The sequence below is a fragment of the Naegleria lovaniensis genome, assembly GCF_003324165.1.
Source record: "Naegleria lovaniensis strain ATCC 30569 chromosome Unknown tig028, whole genome shotgun sequence".
NCBI lineage: Eukaryota > Heterolobosea > Eutetramitea > Acrasida > Naegleriidae > Naegleria > Naegleria lovaniensis.
The window spans coordinates 118,776-138,444 of NW_025407850.1; the positions used below are offsets into that span (position 1 = coordinate 118,776).

The 19,669-nt window shown below is 37.5% G+C and overlaps 9 protein-coding genes across 9 annotated transcripts; 3 read left to right on the forward strand and 6 right to left on the reverse strand.

Annotated features, from left to right (window-relative positions):
• Positions 1–23: 23 nt before the first annotated feature.
• On the reverse strand, positions 24–3,448 carry C9374_006582 (uncharacterized protein; the record flags this gene model as incomplete). Its single annotated transcript, XM_044696458.1, has 2 exons — positions 24–1,373; positions 1,478–3,448. The coding sequence occupies 2 exons, from the start codon at positions 3,446–3,448 to the stop codon at positions 24–26; spliced, it is 3,321 nt and encodes a 1,106-aa protein (XP_044546727.1).
• A 461-nt stretch (positions 3,449–3,909) lies between these two features.
• On the forward strand, positions 3,910–4,539 carry C9374_006583 (uncharacterized protein; the record flags this gene model as incomplete). Its single annotated transcript, XM_044696459.1, has 1 exon — positions 3,910–4,539. One exon carries the CDS (start codon positions 3,910–3,912, stop codon positions 4,537–4,539), a length of 630 nt encoding a protein of 209 aa, XP_044546728.1.
• A 222-nt stretch (positions 4,540–4,761) lies between these two features.
• Positions 4,762–7,248, reverse strand: C9374_006584 (uncharacterized protein; the record flags this gene model as incomplete). Its single annotated transcript, XM_044696460.1, has 1 exon — positions 4,762–7,248. One exon carries the CDS (start codon positions 7,246–7,248, stop codon positions 4,762–4,764), a length of 2,487 nt encoding a protein of 828 aa, XP_044546729.1.
• A 129-nt stretch (positions 7,249–7,377) lies between these two features.
• C9374_006585 (uncharacterized protein) lies at positions 7,378–9,339 on the reverse strand (the record flags this gene model as incomplete). The annotated part of the gene is made up of 1 exon (XM_044696461.1): positions 7,378–9,339. One exon carries the CDS (start codon positions 9,337–9,339, stop codon positions 7,378–7,380), a length of 1,962 nt encoding a protein of 653 aa, XP_044546730.1.
• A 214-nt stretch (positions 9,340–9,553) lies between these two features.
• On the reverse strand, positions 9,554–12,898 carry C9374_006586 (uncharacterized protein; the record flags this gene model as incomplete). The annotated part of the gene is made up of 1 exon (XM_044696462.1): positions 9,554–12,898. The coding sequence occupies one exon, from the start codon at positions 12,896–12,898 to the stop codon at positions 9,554–9,556; it is 3,345 nt and encodes a 1,114-aa protein (XP_044546731.1).
• A 203-nt stretch (positions 12,899–13,101) lies between these two features.
• C9374_006587 (uncharacterized protein) lies at positions 13,102–14,199 on the forward strand (the record flags this gene model as incomplete). Its single annotated transcript, XM_044696463.1, has 1 exon — positions 13,102–14,199. One exon carries the CDS (start codon positions 13,102–13,104, stop codon positions 14,197–14,199), a length of 1,098 nt encoding a protein of 365 aa, XP_044546732.1.
• Positions 14,200–14,342: 143 nt separating this feature from the next.
• C9374_006588 (uncharacterized protein) lies at positions 14,343–16,213 on the reverse strand (the record flags this gene model as incomplete). The annotated part of the gene is made up of 2 exons (XM_044696464.1): positions 14,343–15,583; positions 15,772–16,213. 2 exons carry the CDS (start codon positions 16,211–16,213, stop codon positions 14,343–14,345), a joined length of 1,683 nt encoding a protein of 560 aa, XP_044546733.1.
• A 376-nt stretch (positions 16,214–16,589) lies between these two features.
• Positions 16,590–17,327, reverse strand: C9374_006589 (uncharacterized protein; the record flags this gene model as incomplete). The annotated part of the gene is made up of 1 exon (XM_044696465.1): positions 16,590–17,327. One exon carries the CDS (start codon positions 17,325–17,327, stop codon positions 16,590–16,592), a length of 738 nt encoding a protein of 245 aa, XP_044546734.1.
• A 946-nt stretch (positions 17,328–18,273) lies between these two features.
• C9374_006590 (uncharacterized protein) lies at positions 18,274–19,461 on the forward strand (the record flags this gene model as incomplete). The annotated part of the gene is made up of 1 exon (XM_044696467.1): positions 18,274–19,461. One exon carries the CDS (start codon positions 18,274–18,276, stop codon positions 19,459–19,461), a length of 1,188 nt encoding a protein of 395 aa, XP_044546735.1.
• Between the last annotated feature and the right edge of the window lie 208 nt (positions 19,462–19,669).

Consider the following 19,669-nt stretch of genomic DNA (forward strand, 5'->3'; position numbering starts at 1 on the left):
ATGTCAAACAAGTGACAATGGTTTTATTGCTTCTTGGTATTCATGAGACCAAAAGTAAAGATCTTTTTAAGATTTTCTTTCATTTGACTATCATCTGTGGTCTTGGCTCCTCCAGAAATACCTTGCCAATTTGTGGTGTTACCTGTGTTGCCTGTCGTGGAGTTTCCAGCTGCGCTTCCAGTAGTTGTTGTGGATGGCTGTGGTTGTGTGGAAGAAGTACTATTGTTGCCACTTGTCGCAGATGAGCCCATCATGGTGGATGACGAGGCAGTGGATGCAGTAGTGGATGAACCCATCATCATGGATGAATTTCCATCACTAGATGCTGGTTTCATCTTTTCAAAGAGAGAGGTCAATGAAATTAGTGTGGAACCCTTACTTTCTTCCTTTGCGTGTTGTTCTAAAATGTGCTCGAGCTCTTCCTTCATTTGTGAAACGAAGGAGGCCACTGACGAGTCAGTAATTAATTCACAATCTTTTGAAAGATAGTCAAGACCTTCAATGAGTTGATCGATAATGTCATCTGTTAACATGCAACCATTAAGAGCTCGATAATTATCCAAAATATATCCTGCAGTGTCTCGTCGATCTCTCAAATCACTATTAAGGTTGTTTTGCTTACCGAGCCAAACCAATTTCTTGATAATGAAAAAGTCACGGAAATAGGACTCAACTTCAGGAATAATCTTTGAGAACATGATGAGAATTTCTTTAAACATGGTGCGATCTCTGGTTTCCAAAATGTTTTCAATTTGAGTTGCCAGCTTGTCAAAATCAGTCACTTCATTCAAATTGCAAGCCAATGTTCCTAAACCTCGTACTGCCTTGACTTTGATTTCAGCTTCCATGTCTGAGGCAAGTGTAATCAATGCAGGCAAGACTGTTGCTGAGAGTACGTCAGAGCTCAATGGTTGAATTAGCTCCACAAGAATATCAGCCACTGCAGATCGAACCACTTTGGATGGATTCACTGCTAATTTACAAACTACAGACAGAACGTCTCCTCTCAATTTTTCATTGGTCACAGCAGAGATGAGAGCATTGTAGAGGAATGGCATGTGTGAAGAGTCCCAAGTTCTTTCTGAAATGGAGACATTAATGATAAGACTCTTGATCACATCCATAATCTTTTCTTTGGGGCTGAATGGAAGAGTTCCACAAATATATACGGGAAGTAAACGTTCCTTGGCAAGACTGACACTCGATCGATCAGCGTCCTTGTCCTTCTTTACAACTTCAATGGTGCCATCAATGATTGGATCAGAATTTGTCTCGAGTAAGGTTATAATTTTCATCTCGAATACTTTAGAAATACATGGTTCTCCAAATGTTTCACAAAGTGAATTGAAAATGACATAAATTTCTTTGCAAATCTATACGAGTAGTTGTGTGATGTGGTCATGGGTGGTGACAACAACATTTAAAAACGATCCAAGTGATGTGGTTAAAAGCGTGAACCAATGACGTTTCAACTTACATTAGCATGTTCGATATTAACAGATGCAGCAATGGACAATACTCTTCTAATACACACATTCAAAAGCCAATATAAACCTTTCCATGTGGCAGATTTGGTCTTCTCCAATTCAGAAAGAGGATTGTCGTTCAAATACTTGTCCATCAGTTTCTTGAGAGTTGCCTCATCTTTGACGTCTCCCTTCATTTCTGCTGGCATGGTATTGAGCATCATTTTGTGAAGATATGGAATAACTCCGCTAAAACATTTCAAGAGCACAACAATCTTTGCACTACTTGCACTCGAGCCACTTTTAAGTCTCTTCTTGATTAAATTTTCAATATTGCTCAAAAGAGTGGGTGCAAATTTCTCAAATAAATAGTCAAAATTGAAGCACCACGTAATGAGTGCTGGAACAAGAAGTCGAATAGAGGCCGATTCCACGGTTTCTGCCTTGTCATATAAAAATTTGAGAGTCATCTCTTCAATTTGGAAGTACTTGCTCTTACTTTCCACATCTTCTTCCTCTGTGAAAGTAGAGATGAGTTTGGCCAAGTTAATGACAACAGATTCTCTCACTTCATCGGTCTTGTCTTCCATTAGCTTTGCAAGAGTAGACAAGAGCATGGTTGGTCTCAGAGAGGCCTTAACGTAATGTGCCAATTCACCACATGCTTCTGCAACCAAAATCTTTCTCTCTGTGTATTTGTGTGTCATTTGTTTCCAGCATTGAGGAAGAACTTCTTTTTCGAATCGATCAGGAGAAATTCGTCTCGCCAAAGCAATGCATCCATTAATGATCATTTGACGCTCCTGTTGGTCTGGCTTCTTGACAAGGTTAAACAATGCTTCGGAAAGAGTCTCTCTCACTTCTGCGTCAGGATGTGCTTGTAGTGTAGCGGTGAGAATTGGCATAAATTCTTGTCTCTCGTTTGATTTAACAGCTGCCAAAAGTGTTGGTAATTTTTCTCCAACAATTTGTACAATGCTTGATTCTTGATTCTCATATTCTCTCAATTTGGCTTGTAACACCATAACATCGTTCGAAATTGAATCGGTACTATTATTGAGATTGTCAGTCTCATTATCATCATGTGTTTGGTGATGAGTCTCTGTTGAGGCAGCAGTTGTCTCTGCTGTCTTTTCCTCCTTAATGTTAGACATGTCTTGCTCGAGTGCCTTATTTTGAGCTTTCAATTTCTCAATGCTCTTATCTTGACGTTGTATCGTTTTCTCCAAATTCTGAATGAGTTTATCTTTGGCTTCCAATTGAGATAGTGCTTCTCGGAGTGCTTTTGTGTCTTTCATGTTTTGTTTTGTCTTATCACCTGCACTGTAGTAGTGTCTGTATAAATAGTGTAATCCTAGAGGAAGGTCATTCTCATTGGTATGATTGGGAAGCATTTCATCAAGATTGAACATGTCCATCTCGTGTACCTCGTCAGAGAAACTGATTGCACTAATCTTGTATCCTTGTTGGGTCAAATAATCCTTGATGAGGTAATTAATGACTTGTTTTTCTTGTATGGTCAAAGGTTCAGATGCCATTTTACTCTCTAAACCGTCTCCATTTTGCTCTTGATTTGTGGGTGGCGATGTCATTCCTTCCTCTTTCAATTCTTCTCCTCCATTGTCACTTACTTCACTTTCAGAATGAGATCGTTTCACTGTGGATGTGAATGCCTCTCTCATTTGTCCCTTCAATTTGGCTATATCTGACTGTAACAATTTAATTTCATATTCCATGAGTGAGATCTTTTCATCTTTCTTTTTTAATTGTTCTTCAAGAGCTTTGGTATGCTCGGAGTCGACTTGAATCATCATTCCGCCTCCTCCATTTGTGTTTTCCTGAACATTTTTATATTCCTTATTTTCAAAGTAATCTCTGAGGATTTTCAATTCAAGACCCTCTTCCAATAACTCTTGATAAAACTCTAATGCAGTTAGCATAAAGTTATTCTTGAGTAAATAACTCGCAACATATTCATTCATTGTTATGAGATGGGAATGTTGTGGCTATGATGATTGAATAAATGATTCGGATTTGGATGTATGGATTCTACTTTAAATTTACTTTTTTGGTAAATAAATTAGTGTTGATGATGATGATGATGAGAAAATCTTTGTCAAAATGACAATCGATGATCCACGCGTTCTCACAATTTTTTCGGTTTTTTAAATGTTATCCTTTTGATTCAAAATAAACTCTTCAAATGTTCACACACGAGGAGTGAAGTTGTTGTTGTTGCTGATGATGAAGTCAGTGTTTCAATCCGTCTTCTAAATGGTCTCTTCCAAAACACAACAACAAGACAATTAAAAACGATCAAAATATTTTTTTTAAATAAAAAAAATTGCCATTACCAAATCAATCAATGGTACACGAACATTCGGCGTCCAGCATTAGCCATCATCATCACCATCATCATAAGCCTGTTGAACACCATCCCATCATGGTGAATTTGGAATCTGGAAATACTGACCATCAAGAGAATAATTTTGAACAGCGGAAGAAGGCTCTCTTAAAGTTTCTATTTCAAAAAACAACTCTTTGGGCCATCATTACTCTCGGAATTTGTTGTGTGTTTGGATTGAGTTCTATTATATTGGGAGGAATTGCAGACAACTCGGTGGATTTAACGGAATTAACTGTACCTGTACCATGTTTGATTCAAACTCATCGGATGAATTGCACCAATGAATGCATCAATAATGGTTTAGATATTGTTCCTAGCAATACAACTCTATCTAATTGCAGAACTTTTTGTAAATCACAAGTGCTTGTAATGTTACCATCGTCATACAACACGACAACGAGTCAATTGAATCAAACACGAATTACACTGCCGTATGCGTCTTCAACAACATTTTTCAATTATTCTATCGGAACGACAACAAAATGTTTTATCAATATGTACACCATTAACCAAAACGATGTAAACACAGCATTTGCATATACCATTGGACCAAGGTTAGGTATGAGAGTTGCTGCTATTGTATTGGGATGCATTGCTCTGGGATGTTTCGTGTATTTGGGAGTGTTTGTTGCCTATGAATTAGTCAAATATTGTACGTCCAAATAGGCCTTATTGATTTCTATTTTGACAAGAAGACCGTTCACGATCCAATTGAAACCAAAACATTTAAGGCATTTGAATGTCATGGTAAAAAAGGGGTGTCAGAAAACCATGAAAGATGAACAATTCATACACAGGTTTCAATACAATTGAAATTTCATTCTGCGCTGTTTCATTTCAAAGTGAAATTGATCACGAACACTAAACTGAAATTTACTTTTACACTCACTAAATTTCTTTACATAGGAAAAAGTTCGATAAATCTACCACAAATCTGTTCGTTCCGAATCGTGTGAGACTTTGATACACTCCTTCACTTGCTGCATCCTCATGAAACATGACCAAGTATCCTTGCAGCTCGTTGAAATGCATGCTCAAAATTCTTCTGGCTCTGTGAATTGGAATTCTATGAAAACGATGCCTCACCAGTGCAAGAGTGGCGTTGTCCTGTTGTGTGGATGCTGCCTCCATCAATAACAATTCTCCTTCTACAGTTGCCACAAGAAATTGTGATAAATTTAAAGGCAACACACAAGTACAGGGCTGAGGCAACAAGACATGTTTTTCTGTGGAAACACACAGAGATGGTTGGGAGAGCGTAACGGTGACTGGAACCACCAATGATGCTTCCTCGCTACCAGAATTACTAAAAGTCAATACAAAATGCTTCACGTTTTGTTCCAAAGTTTTCTGCACATGAATCAATGAGTGTCGAGTTGGATCCACAATATCAATAATTGTGGAGCTTAAAATACATGTTTTGGCTTCACCAAGATCATTGTTGGTGAAACTTGTAGAAGCAAGTAGCAATTCGTTCTTGTTCTCAGCATGCCACATTAAGAAATATAGAGTTTGAGTAGTTTCTTCATAATCCACCATTGTTAAAATTTGTTGAGAGGGCTGAGTTTTCACATAACATGAAGGTGACTCAAAACAAGCTATTTCTTCACTATTGTTTGAAAGCTTAATTCGTGTGATGCAATTATTTGAATAAATAAATACATGACTTGGAGTCTTTCCAACAGAGTAGAATTTTCGAATAGATGAATCCTTATTGAATGTGTTGATTGAAAGCAAAGGAATATCCAATTGCTTTTCAAATTTGAGGAATGAAAAATTAGAAGCTTTTACCTTCTCATCGTCGAGAATGGTAAAAACTTTCAACTTGTTATCAGTGGTAATGAGGAATAACTGTCTCTTGTCCGGTCGCACAAAAATATCCTCAATACAAGCTCCAAAAGTCTCACAAATATTAAGCTGATCTAGTTGCTCATTACAAAACAACACATCAGCATTAACCATCGCTACTCGTTGGTGGTCGTGGCAAATATACTTGTTATGTCCATAAAATTTCACTCCAAAATGATTCACTTTTGCATTGCTAACACCAACACTCGTGGCTGTGTCTCGTTTAAATATTGCGTTTTGTCTCTCATTCGAATACATGACATATCGACTTCCCACATTGTCTGCATTATCCGTTCGATCCCGAGGTGGAGGTGCTGTTTTGTGAGAAAAATCATTCTCACTCAAATTTCCATCTACATAAAAACAAAAATCATTATTCATGTAAAACGATGGAGGATAAATCGTAGAGTAGGGTGTCATCATTTGATGTGTACCTCTTCCTCCTGCCATTACTGCCGTGTCACATCTGATAATAGTGACTCTCTCGTCGACACATGTCTTTTCAAAATTTCTTCCCATTGCCTCCAGTGATGTTTTAATTTGGAAATATCTCGATCGTTCAGCTTCTTGAGGTGTTGACTTGTTGGAATTTGAGCCAAATAATCCACTTCCTCCAATAAAAGTCGGATTTACAATCAGCTTGGGTTTATAAAGCAAGGTTTCTTGTAAAATATCCACGCTTTCAATATCAAAACAAATCAAGACCCCAATTCTTCCATAAATTGTATCAAAGATTCCAACTCGATCGCCAATGGTAATGTTTTCATTGGCAGTAGGATGTCGTTTCTTGTAAGATCCCAGTACTTGTCCTTGTGGATTAATCACTGTTACTGCATTGAAACGTTGATACTCAAATGCAAATGAAGAGGTTTGATTTTTCTCGAGCATACCCATTCCAATAAATCCATAACAATGATATTCCTTCAATACTTTTGCAATTTCCTGAATTTCTCTATTTTGAGAAGGTGGAACAGCACTCGAGGCTGAAGAAATCCAATGCTCGGGAGTAATAACCAGATCAGGTGCTCTCGAGTCATGACTATTCTGAATGCATTGGACGAGGCACTTTTTAAGAACATCATGACCCTTCGTTGGAATGCTCGGAGTCGTAATGATGAGAACTTTTAAATGTTCTCCTAAATGATTCTTCTTTTCATATTCGGAAAGATAGGGATCTGTAATGATGAAATCAGGATTGATCGTGGGTATGCGGCCAGTTGTTGTTGTAGAAGTACTAATTCCTGTGGTATTGTTGCTACCTAATTCTTGGCCTGATACGGAATCATCATCGGTACAGATGGATGATGAAACAATCTCACCACCCTGTTGCTGTTGTTGCTGCTGTTTCTTGGAGAGATATTTTTTAGTTTTGGAAGAACCAATCGATGGCAATGCTGTCGTGAGAACGGGTGGAGGAGGAACGCTAGAAGAGGAGGATGAAGGCGGTGGTGGAGTGCTGTTGTTACTCTGTGTGGATGATGGAGGGAAAAGTGACAATGGTGGAGGAGGTGGAATGTTCGATGACATTTTTTTTGCTACTTGGTTCATCATCCTTAAATTGGAATGGAATCTATTTGTACTTTTTCAAAAGTGAAACAGTTCCAAGTTCACTAATGAATTTGTTGTTTATGAACATGGCGTTGTACTCGAGTACATTCAGTGGCTATTCAAGAGAGAGAGCGTTTCATCTCGAATTCTGTAATACCATTGCATTCTTCTCTCTGCATATTCGAGATAATTAAAATCAATGTTGGAGAACATGTGTTGTAACATGCTCCAAACAGACCAATGCAAATTGCTCACCAATGACATGACATTGGCTTGTCTTCTGTATTTTTCTATTTGTTCCTCGCTCACAGAGGATCCTTCAAAATAGCTTTGCAAAAAGAGTGTTTGTTGATCCCTAGTTGGAAATGCTTGTGGATTGATACACAAACCTCCAAACTCACAAAAAAAGTTACCAATGTCAAATGCAGAGTAATTATATCCACAATATTCAAAATCAATTAAATGATAGGAATGGTTTTCCTTGTCGTTGTAAATAATATTGTGAGCTCCAATGTCATTGTGACAAAATGATACAGGAAAATCTTGGCAATAAGATTGAATGAGGTTGACCTCCTTTTCCAATTGGTCCATGTCAAGTACACTTGGAATAGAATTGCTGCTCTTGTTAAATTCTTCACGTCTACTCTTTAAAAGATCAAGCCAACGATGTGTTCTTTCGAATACAACAGGCTTGAGTTTGTGTGGATGAATGTGATGCTTGCAAGAAGAAGATTCACTTTGAAACGAAGGAACATGAATCGAATGTATTGCCTTCATCAGTTTGGCAATTTGCAAATAATGATCTTTTGCTCCACCCAATTCATCGAGCCCAATTCCTTCAAAATATCTGTAAATGAGCCCATTTTGAAATTTACAATAAATGGTTGGTGCCAACTCTGGATAATGTAAAGAAATTTGCTGAATGTAGTGCAATTCTGCTTTACGGTCAATGAGGTTTTCAGAGTTGTGTCCAAAGCAACGAACAAGCACTTTCTTTGGATTTAGAATGTGGTCAAGAGTCGTGTTGTGACGCTCTTCTTCCTCGTTTTGGTCCACGTCACGAGTGTGACGAAGAAAATGTACCAAGTACAATCTGTTAGTGGTACCTCCAGTTAGTTGCTTGACGTGAATATATTTCTGGAGAATGTGTTGCCAAAATCCATCATCATTCCTCGTTTTTTCATTCAACCCAGCCATGTCGTTTTCATGGTGCGAATCTCGGAAGCAAGTACACGAAACATTTGTGGTGGATGTGGGAATTGAATCGATCGCGTTCTGTTGTTGATTCATTCCATTCATCATTGGTGGATGATTAATGGTTGGTGATTCAATGGCAGAAATGGTGGTCGAGGTAACCAAATCCGATGGCATTCCACTTGAAAAAGAACCCACAGAGGTAGTGTCATTTTCATTTCCACTTTGAACTTTTTCATCATCCTCTTCAGCATTACTGATCAGAGAATCATCATTTTCATTATAGACTTGAATTTGACTGCCATGATGGTGATCAAAATGAAAGGGTAATAGTGAAGGGGAATAAGTAGTAGTATTGTTTGGATCTTGTTCCGTGAAAGTGGTACAATCATGATGGCTGTTTGTTGTGTTGTTTTCCTCTTCCAAAGAGGTGGTTGGTGATGATTCTTGTTCTCCATAAAAATCATCTTCCGAAATTGACTCGCTGCTTGAAAAGACAACTCCCATAAAACGATGAGGAAAAGCCTTGTACACTAATTGAGCAATTTTAATATTAATTGCTTCAAGAGTTATGGCTGTTTCTTGAATGGGGATGGAAATGTGTTCCAATGAAAGAGGCTCTTCCAGTGAACATGAGGATGACGCGGTCAAATTTGAATAGAGGGTGTTAGCCTGTTCTTTCTGTTCTTTCCGAGGTTGTTGTTGGTGTGATGAATGATTGGAGGCTAAAGTGGCTCCATTCTTGTGGTGATTTGGAGTGCTGCCGCGACAAGTTGATTCGTCATTGCCACCTTCAAAGCTGCAGCAGTTGAAAGCGTGCGATAAAGATTTAGTGTCGACAGATAATGAAGGTTTCATGATTGTATTGGTGTGCATTTTTTGTTTCTTGATTTTTTGGAGTTGCGATTGATTTGGAAGTGTTTATTACAGGGGTTGATGGAGATCTGGCAGGATTTTTCGCATCAATCTTCCGTGGAGAGTGACGTTGCATGATGGTTCAAAATGTGGTGAACTTTTTTATTTTCCTATGAAACGTGCAAGTCTGCATGACGTGGTTCTTAGTTTAGAAACAAGTTCAATAGTTCTTAATCTACAAGAATTCATCTGCTGATAGGGTGGTTGTTGAGGGTGGTTGTGATGAGGAGGTTGAGGAAGACAAAGGTGAAGGTTTTGAAGGAGATGGGGGTAGAGGGCGCGAAGAACTCAAATGATCATTGGCCAAAAGTGAAGAGTGGTGGGAATCGTCATCATCTTCTTGGGAGTGGTGGTCAAACATGTCATCCTCATCTTCTAACTCGTCACCTCGCAATACATCGTCTCGTGACCACAATTTGCCCTCTCTCAAAAAGTGACTAATGAACTGAGCTCTAGCTCGTTGTTCCTCAAAATATTTGGATGATTCATCATGATGAGTGTGGGGTTTATCTTGGTGTGGAGGTCTAATTAAAACTCGAGAGAAAATGATGGCAACCTCATCTTGAGTGAGACCATTCGATTTCTTGTGTTTGAGGCATTCTCGCAAGAAAGACATCAAATAGTGGAATGTGTTGCAATGAGCGTCGTTCAACATGGAAATCAAATGGTAACATGTTGCTGAATTCGAACTTGCATTGAGACTCATTTGATAAAATTTAAATGGAACAACTGGCTCTCGAAGAGATTCTAAAAATGCAATCAAAGCTTCAGCAATAGAGTGGCTAGACACTGGATTTGTGATTGGTAATCCTTCATCCAAACAATCTCTAATGTAATGAACCTCTTTTGGATTTCCAGAATATTTAAATAAACCTTCTTCTTTCAATCCATTTTGATAAAGTAAATCGATGAGTCTCCACAGCTCCTTTGGAACTTTGAGATCTTTTTCAAAGCTTGACAATTCTAGGCCGTCGTCTTTTCGTTGAATTGGATACTTTTGTTTGACGAGCTGATCAAGTGTGGATCCAAAACATGACTTGACATAATTACCAGTGATAGAAATGAAGTGATCTCTACCATTTTTCAAGTGTAGAATTAAAATATCATCAATTGTGTCATCACCTCCCAATAACTTGGGAGCTCTTTGAGAATTAACTTGAATGGTAACCTTAATTTCCTCAGTCTCTCCAGGAATAACATATCCCTCAAGAGGTTGAATAGTCACATAGGGTTTACATGGATGTGCTTCTTGAGGTTTTGGTACAAATTGATATTCGCAAACCACTTGACCAGTGTTATGGAGGCATATAGTTTGTGTAATGGGCTCATCATATTTCACATTTTCATATGTAATGGTTTGACCAGTAATTGCCACTTCAGGCAACATGTCATTCTCGAGCTTGTCGAGCATTTTGATGATATCCAAGTAGCATTTCTTGTACTTTTCTTCTACAATCTTCTTCACTCCAACCTCGAACCAAGAAGTTACTGGTTTGTGATCTGACATTTTATATTCCTTGAACGACTTGTATGATTTTTGAACAATTCTTCCTCTTTCATCATCTCTCCACAAAATACGATCTGTGTATGATGGAACTCTACCCTTTTCACTGGTATCATAGGTATCTGTGCCACTGTCAAATTTGTAGGTTGGGTCAAAGGTAATTTCTCCTTCACAAAATCCAACAAAGGCATTTTGGGCATTCTTTTCAATCATTAATTGATCATATTTCATAAGGAATTTGTAGTCTTGTTTCTTAATCTTTTCTCTCACAATAAGATTGGGTTGATTAATTCTATAATTCAAATCTCCAAACCAAAAGAAGAACTCATGTTGGTCAGGTCTATACAGGAATGGATTTCCAAAATCTGCTTTTTTACAAATGTCGTGGAAATTTTGATTTCTTCTCTCAACGGCGCCCATATGCGGAGCCAAGTGGGCCGTGATGAAACAAAATGTAGAGTCGAAAATTTTAAATCGAACTCCAACACCGCCCTTATTACCCATCATGCCCATAATACCAACACCCTCCGCACAGTTTCTTATTTCTGTCACCTCATTGGCCAAAGATTCTTTCACTAAAACACAGTGATAAATGCCGACGAGTTGGCGAGCAGTAATCAATTTGTATCGGTGTAACTTGGTTTCCTCGGAAAAAGTTTTGATGAAGAGATTTTGCCACTCTTGACCAGTTTCTGTTTCCTCTTTAAGAAGAGCTCCTGCTGTCATGTCAATTTCTTGCATACCAATCGAATAAATATCAGCCTCAAATTCATCCAATAGTAACCATTTTGCTAAACTTGTTTCTGATGAAGGAAATTTGTTATTCACGTTCCATGTGCAGACCACAACGGAAAGAGGTGTAATTTCCGTGAATTCTTCTTCTTTTGCTTTGAGTTGTCTTTGAATCCAATTGTCTTTTCGAGAGGCCTCTTGTTGTAATGGACTAGGAGAAGAGTTAATGGTTGCTTTTTGTGCAATGTCATTGGGCGTGCTAGAGCCGCTTGACGATGAAGCCAATACTTGTCTATTAGCTTTTTTGAACATGTCAATTGAAATGTCCTGATTGTCTTCTGACTTATTCTTTTGTTCTTTGTCTCGTTGCATACGTTGTGTATAGTAATGATGCCATTGCCTTTCTTCATTGTCGTTTGCTGTTCCATGATCATGAAGAGTATCCATATCTACCAGAAATTCCGACAATGACAATTCTGCTGTAGACTTGAGCAAGGAAATACGATTACTAGCTTTTGTCTCGGTTTTTGGTGGAGGTAAATCAAGTAGGGGTTGAGATGAATCTGATACGGATGTGGTGGTTGTAGATGTTGTTGAACTTGTTGTTGTGGTTGCAACTGAGGGATAACCTGCTGGTTGATCATTTACGAGTTTACACGCTTTTATGAGCGAGGAAACGACCACCCACTGAGTACTAGCAGATTCGCTCTGGAGATTGTACACTGTAGCTTTGCTTTTAAAGTATAAATCAAAGTGAATCTCATCTACAATTTTAATTCCAAAATCGTGCCTTTTGATCAGTTGAAAATCTCTTATTCGGAATGATTTGTTATCCATGGAATAGTCTAAAAACATGATGGCAACATTTGTTGGAATGTCCTTGTTGGCGATCAAAGCCATCAAAACTGGCTCAGTTTCCTTCTTGCTAAAAACTGTTGTACTTTTTGATGCAGGTACGCTCTTTTCCGAGGATGAGGCTTGTTGTTTTCCTCCCGATGATGTTGATAATGATGGATTGGAAGAAGAAGAGGAGGTTGTTGTGTTTTTGTTATTTCCAGTGGTGGTAGAGCTGTTGCTGTTGGTTGTTGTTGTTGTTGCTGAAGATGATGATGCCATCATCAAACTTCCAGGCCCATGCCTCTGATAGACTTGAACCAGAAATTTTACCTGGTCATCTGCTTGCAGCACCGATTTCACAAACGCTGTTTTAATTTCCTGATGATGATGATGAGCGTGGTTATTGTTGTTGTGAGAGGAGGATTGTTGTTGGGGCTGTTGAGACATTTTTCTTTTTGGATCTGCGAGAGTGGATGAGACAAGACCTCGTCTGTACGCCTGATATTAGATTTTTCTAATGAGGGACTAAAACTACTTTTGGGCCATGAAAATGATTCATCTCATAATATTACTTCCTCTCAATGAATATCATCATCGAAGGCTCAAAACTCAGAGTGTTGTAAAACTATCAACGACGGATTGAGAAAAAAATGTTGAAACGAATGATTCATCCTTCCTCATCGTGGTCGGCTTGTTCCTCGCAAAGGTTCTTGTTGAAGAGCCTAGTAGCCACTACTAGCAATAACAACAACAATAGCAGTATGAATGGAGCAATGGTTTCCGTGCTGTATAACAATAATTATCACAATAACAACAACAATATGAAAAACTACCATACATCATCATTCATGAACGCTTTGGAGACTACACTTTCAGGAAACAAACAAACCAAATACCACATCAATACTCACGTGGTAACTCCAAACAAGCGTAAATTCCCACTCATCAACCCCGAGAAAATTAACAAAATGGCTCTTGCCAAAGCACTCTCCACAAATATTGCTACAGGTACCAAGAAAGTGATGGAGGCCACCAAGTCGGTCATTCCATCATTTGAAATTCAACCAGAAGCAATGGTAAAAAGTTTAACAACAGGAGAATTTACAGAGATGATTAAACTTCATCCATACTTGTTTAATTGTACTCCCAGAAAGGACCTTTTATATTTGATGGTCAAGTGGCAATTAGCAAAGAGAAGACAAGGTACTCACAAAACAAAACATCGCTTTGAAGTTGCCTTCACTAAGAAGAAAATGTCTCCACAAAAGGGTACTGGTAATGCCAGACACGGAGATCGTGCTGGTCCACAATTTAGAGGAGGTGGTCATGCAATGGCAATCCGTCCTCGTTCCTATGTTTATCATCTCAATAAGAAAATTAGAAGACTTGCTTTGCGTATGGCCCTCACAACAAAATATCAACAAGGAAAGTTGATTGTTGTTGACAATTTTTCTGTTGAAACCTTCAAGACTAAATACGTTGCTGGACTCATTAAGAATACAATTTTCCCAGATGCTGATTCCCATCCAAAGGAATTGAAAGATAGAGGAGTGTTATTGATTGATGGCGAGACCACAAATGAAAACTTTGCAAAGGGATCATTCATTTTACACTATGCAGATTACATGAATGTCAATGGTTTGAATGTCTATGACATGCTAAGGAGAGAAAAACTTGTTCTTTCCAAGAGCGCATTAGAAGCTCTCATGAAAAAGTATGACAAGTATATTAAGGCTGAATATTATTAAAACAATTTATTGGAATTTGTCTAAAAAGAGTTTTTCCGGAAATTTGATGTCGTGGTGTGTCATGTTTTTTGAACCCTTTCATCCATGAGCATACATATATATGATTATTTAATGAGTTTTGGTTGTGATTCTTCCACATGTTCTCATGGATTTATTGATGGTTTCAAAGATGGTGGAATGAATAGATCGTCCAATGCATGAAAGTATTTCAAAGTTTCATAGGGCGTTCTTTCATATCGATCTTTTTCAACTCGTAATTGGGGATTCATTTCCAAAAATTGAGTTACCAAATGATAATATTGAAGAAACATGCAACCGTAGTGTAAGTCATTGCGATGATCATGATCTTTGATTTGAAGCAATAATGGTTGTTTTTGAACCATTTTCAAAATCAACGATGAATCATATTGGTATAGAATGGCCAAATGTAAGGCAGAGAATGTATATTCATCGTCATGGGTGTGAGTGAGTTCAAGTAAATTGTCTGAAGTGACATGTCTTTCAAGAATATTTTCAAGAATGAGTGAATTTTGGTTTGGAATTCTTGACACTAACATGTGAAATAAATTCTTCTTTGGTTGACACTTCTTGTCCATTCTGTCATGTGAAGTGTCAACTCTAAAACTTTCAAAGATGTGTTCACTGTTCAACGATTCCATGTTACATTCATGTGCAAAATCCAACAGGTAAACCATGGTTGTGAAATCTTGCTGCTTTTCTAAAATGATTTGAAACTCTCTCAATGTCATTCCAAATTCTGTCGAATCTTTGATTTTCTTTTTCATGTGTTGAATAATTGCCTTTTTAAATTGTTGTTCAATGACGGAAAAGGTCAATAAATGTTTTAAATGAGGAAACATGTTCATTCCATATGAGAGACAACACCACGACCAAAAATCTTTCATTGTTGCTCTCGTTGCCTCAAAACGCAATGGTAATTCATACTTGTTCATTAAATAAATCATGTACTGCACCAAGGATTGATTCACACTGGATGTCAAAATTTCCTCTAATGGAAAATAGACATGTGACAGGAGAGGATACCAATACAGAGGGAAATAACGATCCAATAATTGTTTCTTTTGAGGCAGAGTAAAAACACTTGATCTCATTATACATCGAAGCATCCAAATCGAATGTCGATCCAACTCCTCCAAATCACAAGGAGGGGAAACACATAAATAATATCGTTTCAAAACAGATTCAAGTCTTTCATAATGATTCAAAGTATAAAAATGAAGATAATGTGTAAATGTTTCTACTTCTTTTAAAATGTCATCATCATGCTCCACCAATTCTCCTTCGTACGTGACAGGTAATTCTAATGAAATTTCTTTCAATTCTTGTAGACTTGTAAAAATCCATAAATCGAAATGAGTGGTAACTGGTGTTGGTGTTGTCGTTTTGCAGAAGAGGAATGATCATGTGCTTCCATTCGAGAGATTAAATGCTCTTCATCAAGAATCAAATTTGACATCAAAATGGAGAACAAATCATTGGTTCGATCATCCAAACAAATCACTTAAATCTTCTTCAAAAATGGACTTTCATTGGAAAACAATCTTCTCGTACCATCATTGTTGAGTAATAATTCAAAACATGGAATCCAAAAACACACCAAAGTTAATTCTTCTAATTTTGGAAATTTTTCACAGAGTGCAGAAAGTATCACTACATCATTCGAACATGCCAATGTGAAAGTTAGACGAGTAATGAAAGGATTAATTTGTAAATCATAATCGTCATCATCTTTTAACATCATGGTGCTTTGTGTTTTGGGTCCATGAGTGAAAGAATAAAATCGTTCGATGGATGAACGAAGTTTTCTCGTTTGACGCTCCAATGCATCCAAGTTTGACGAATTTTCTTGAGATCTTGTTGTTTGGAAAGGAATGGTTATATGGTTGACGTTATTTTCCATATTTGGGAATGACAGGTTGGAACAATTTTTTTCGATTAATTCTTGCTCATAATTCTTGAAATCATTCAGTGCCTTATCAAAATCAAACACCATTGACACTTGTGGATTGTGTTTTTGATCAACCTTTTCTGGGTGGATTTGTGAAGATTCCAAATCTGTCGTCAAATGAAATGAAATTTTTCTTGTCGCGACCTTATTCTTCCAGTCGTCATTCTAATAATTCTCAACAACATCTTCTTTCATCTCGAAATCACTAATTTCTTGTTCTTCTTTCATCTCGCAATCACTAACTTCGTGTTGAGAATTCTCCAAAACAACTTGAGAATTCTCAAAGCCAACTTTAACATCTTTTATGGAATTCTCAAATGGATAAAGATTATGAATGACTGAAAAAACACCACTCTCTAAAACATTTCGAACATGTGGTAAGGATGTCCATTTCAATTGTAATTGACTCAAATCTAAACCTTCAAAAGAAAATCGACTTTGAATGTTCCAATCGTAATTTCACACTTTTGGAAATGAGTCGTAATTTCATCCAACTCGACCACCAAATGTCAGGAAATGAAAATGCGTAATGACAATGAATCATGTCGTTGCTACCATTTCTGTCATTTTCATGATTTGTTTGTTGTAAGGATGATTTGGTTAAATGTTCCATTTGAGAATATGTTGGAATGAAATGAAAAATTTCCATTTGACAATCCAAGGCAAGTTCTTTCAATACATTGGAAATTATATATAAATCATTCTCCTTCGTCTTTTGATCATGTAATGAAATTATACTTTCATTCTGTCTCGAATGATGTGCATGAATGTCATTCATGAATTCATGTGGTTTCAATGCATTCCCAAATAATTCATCTTTCAAATCTTTGAAAATCCATAAACGAGCTAATGGTGTACAATGTTCATATTGTTCCATGATGTATCTCAATTGATTTTCTTCTTGTAGAAAGTCATTTTCCTCATTTGACAGGTTGTTGACATTTGTTAAAAAATAATTCATTCTTCCATTTCGTTCCAAAACATTCTCATAGAATTGTGTTGTTGACATGGTTGTTAGTGTTGAAGGATCGTGATTGGATTCTATTTTTGAAATGGCATTTCTTCCAAGATTTGAATATTCTTCAAGTGTTTCAATGTATTGATCTCCATAAAAGGAATCATAATAGATGATTGGATCCAAAGTTGGGAATTGATCCATGACTTTATTGTAGTGCATGGATAATTTCTTCTTCTTCTTCTTGCTGGTTCCACCTCTTCCTCATTTTTTATGTGAACAGGGCCTGTCACCTGCCAAATACGTTTGTTACAACAGAATTTCAGGTCGTGTTCCTTGCTGTCGATTAAGGAACACAGAAAGGTATCATTCAAAACTGTAGATACACGAAAGGACAATGTAACTCCAAAAAAAATGAAATTAAGAACACCACTGCCTTTTTTGAATTGGATATTCATCGGCAATCCCAAATAGACCGAGGGACAGAAAAGTCAGACTCTTGTTCATTCATTGTCCAACTACAGTTTTCCAACAATGTCCACACTTGTCCATCGATTTCCAAGTCTGTAACGTTCGAGACCTGGAAGTTTTATGAAGCACATAAAGAGAAGGACACATTTATATAGTTTGATAAAAGACACACACGACCATGACATCCAAGAATGTCTATCAATGGACTGAATCTGCATTTACAGTTCGTTTGGAACCACAAGTGACGAACAACAATGTCTGCATCCTTCACTTTTCAAATTTAAATTAAATGAATTTTCATTCAACTTGTTTGCATTCATTCTTGAAGTGGGAAACCATTGCTCTGAGATGGTTCTTCGTAAGTCCATACACTTGTCAGATTTCCTGACTGTTCGATTACGAGCGGACAGGTGTCCCTTCAAATGTCAAGTCGCACTCGTGTGATTATTGACTCTTGGAAATTTAAACACAGAAAGAGAACGCAAAAAATCAACGCTAACAAGCTGATACGCAATCCTTCTCATTCTCACCCGAGTCGTCGGTTTGTTTGTTCTATCCATTCTCCCTTTGAATTTTTCAGAGTTTTGATTGCACCAACACCTGCCAGTTGTCATTTACAATTGTTGTTGAATTGATAATTCACATCTTGCTATTCAGTTTTTTTCAAGTATTTTTCGAAATGACTTCTACCTACCAACTCCTGCCTACAGAAGACGATCATCTTCTTGGTAGTGCCAACCATGTGTCTGCAACCATCACAACCCCAAGCGAATGTCCTTCTGCAATGACATTTGACAGCAAAATTAAAAAACAAAGAAAGACAACCGCTTCTTGTTCAAGAAATACTCTCATGAATCATCATACGACGTCTGTTGAGCAAGCCAAACGCAAGAAAAAGAAACGTTCTCTCATTGAAGAAATTGTCAAGAATACACCTCCTGCCACTTGTCATTCACCTCACTTGTCATCCAACCTGTCCTCACCCTTAATCGATCCAACACAATTATCGTTAACCATTTCCTCTCGACGATCCTCTACTACTACTTTATTTCATCACCAACCATCTCACTCGACCATGTTTATCGATTGTTCCAATCCTGTGAATTCCAATAACAATTACCATAACAGTAATTACCAAAGACAAAATTCATGGACAAGTCCACGAACGTTCATGGAACATGCAGAGCCTCTTCCTGTCAGTAATCATTCCAACGATCACAACGACTCGAGCGGCGACATGTGTCAAGTCATTTTAACCAATTGGAAATCTCGTTCAGAAACCAGACAATGGATCAAGAAGTGCATCAATGAAACCAATGACTCGTCTCCAATGACGAATGAAAAGAAACACAAAGTCATCATCTCTTCACCATTAGAATTGAATTTCACGAACAAGAATCATCATCGACATGTAGCGACAAGTTCAACATCCTCTTCAAGTGGTTCATCCAATTCTTCCTCAGTTTCGAATCATGATGGTTCTTTACCCACTTATATTTACACGACATGTCCATTACCATTTCAAGCACCAATTGGAAATCATTCCAAGAAATTTCAACACGTGGACCATTCGAAACAGATTCCTTCGAATGGAGCTCATGTGCCACTTGTCCATTCTGAAATACCACAACAACGACAACTACCATTACAACCAACAACCACAACAAGGTATCATCATTCTTCGAGTGATTTATTTTCCATGCATTCATTGTCGAAGAATAATTTTCGAACTGATGTTTATCCTCCATCCTCAATGGATTTAATAGAAGTTCCAAAGGTGGTAGTGGCACAACAACATCAGGTCGAGTCGAATCCACCAATGGTGTTGCCAAGTTTTAGAGAATTTGTTTCAACATTGGGTTTGTAAACAAGTTGAAGATTAGCGCAAACAAAAAACAAGTTGCTCCTACCCGTACTGTCAAGGATATGAAGTACATAATACACATTTGGGTTCAAGACGTTGTTGTGTGAACTCTCCAGTTAATTTATTCAATCATAATAAAGCTTTGTTTATTTTGAGAAGCATGTTGTGTGAAGTTGGCCTTATTGTGTGAAAATATTGGTTTTCAGTTTCC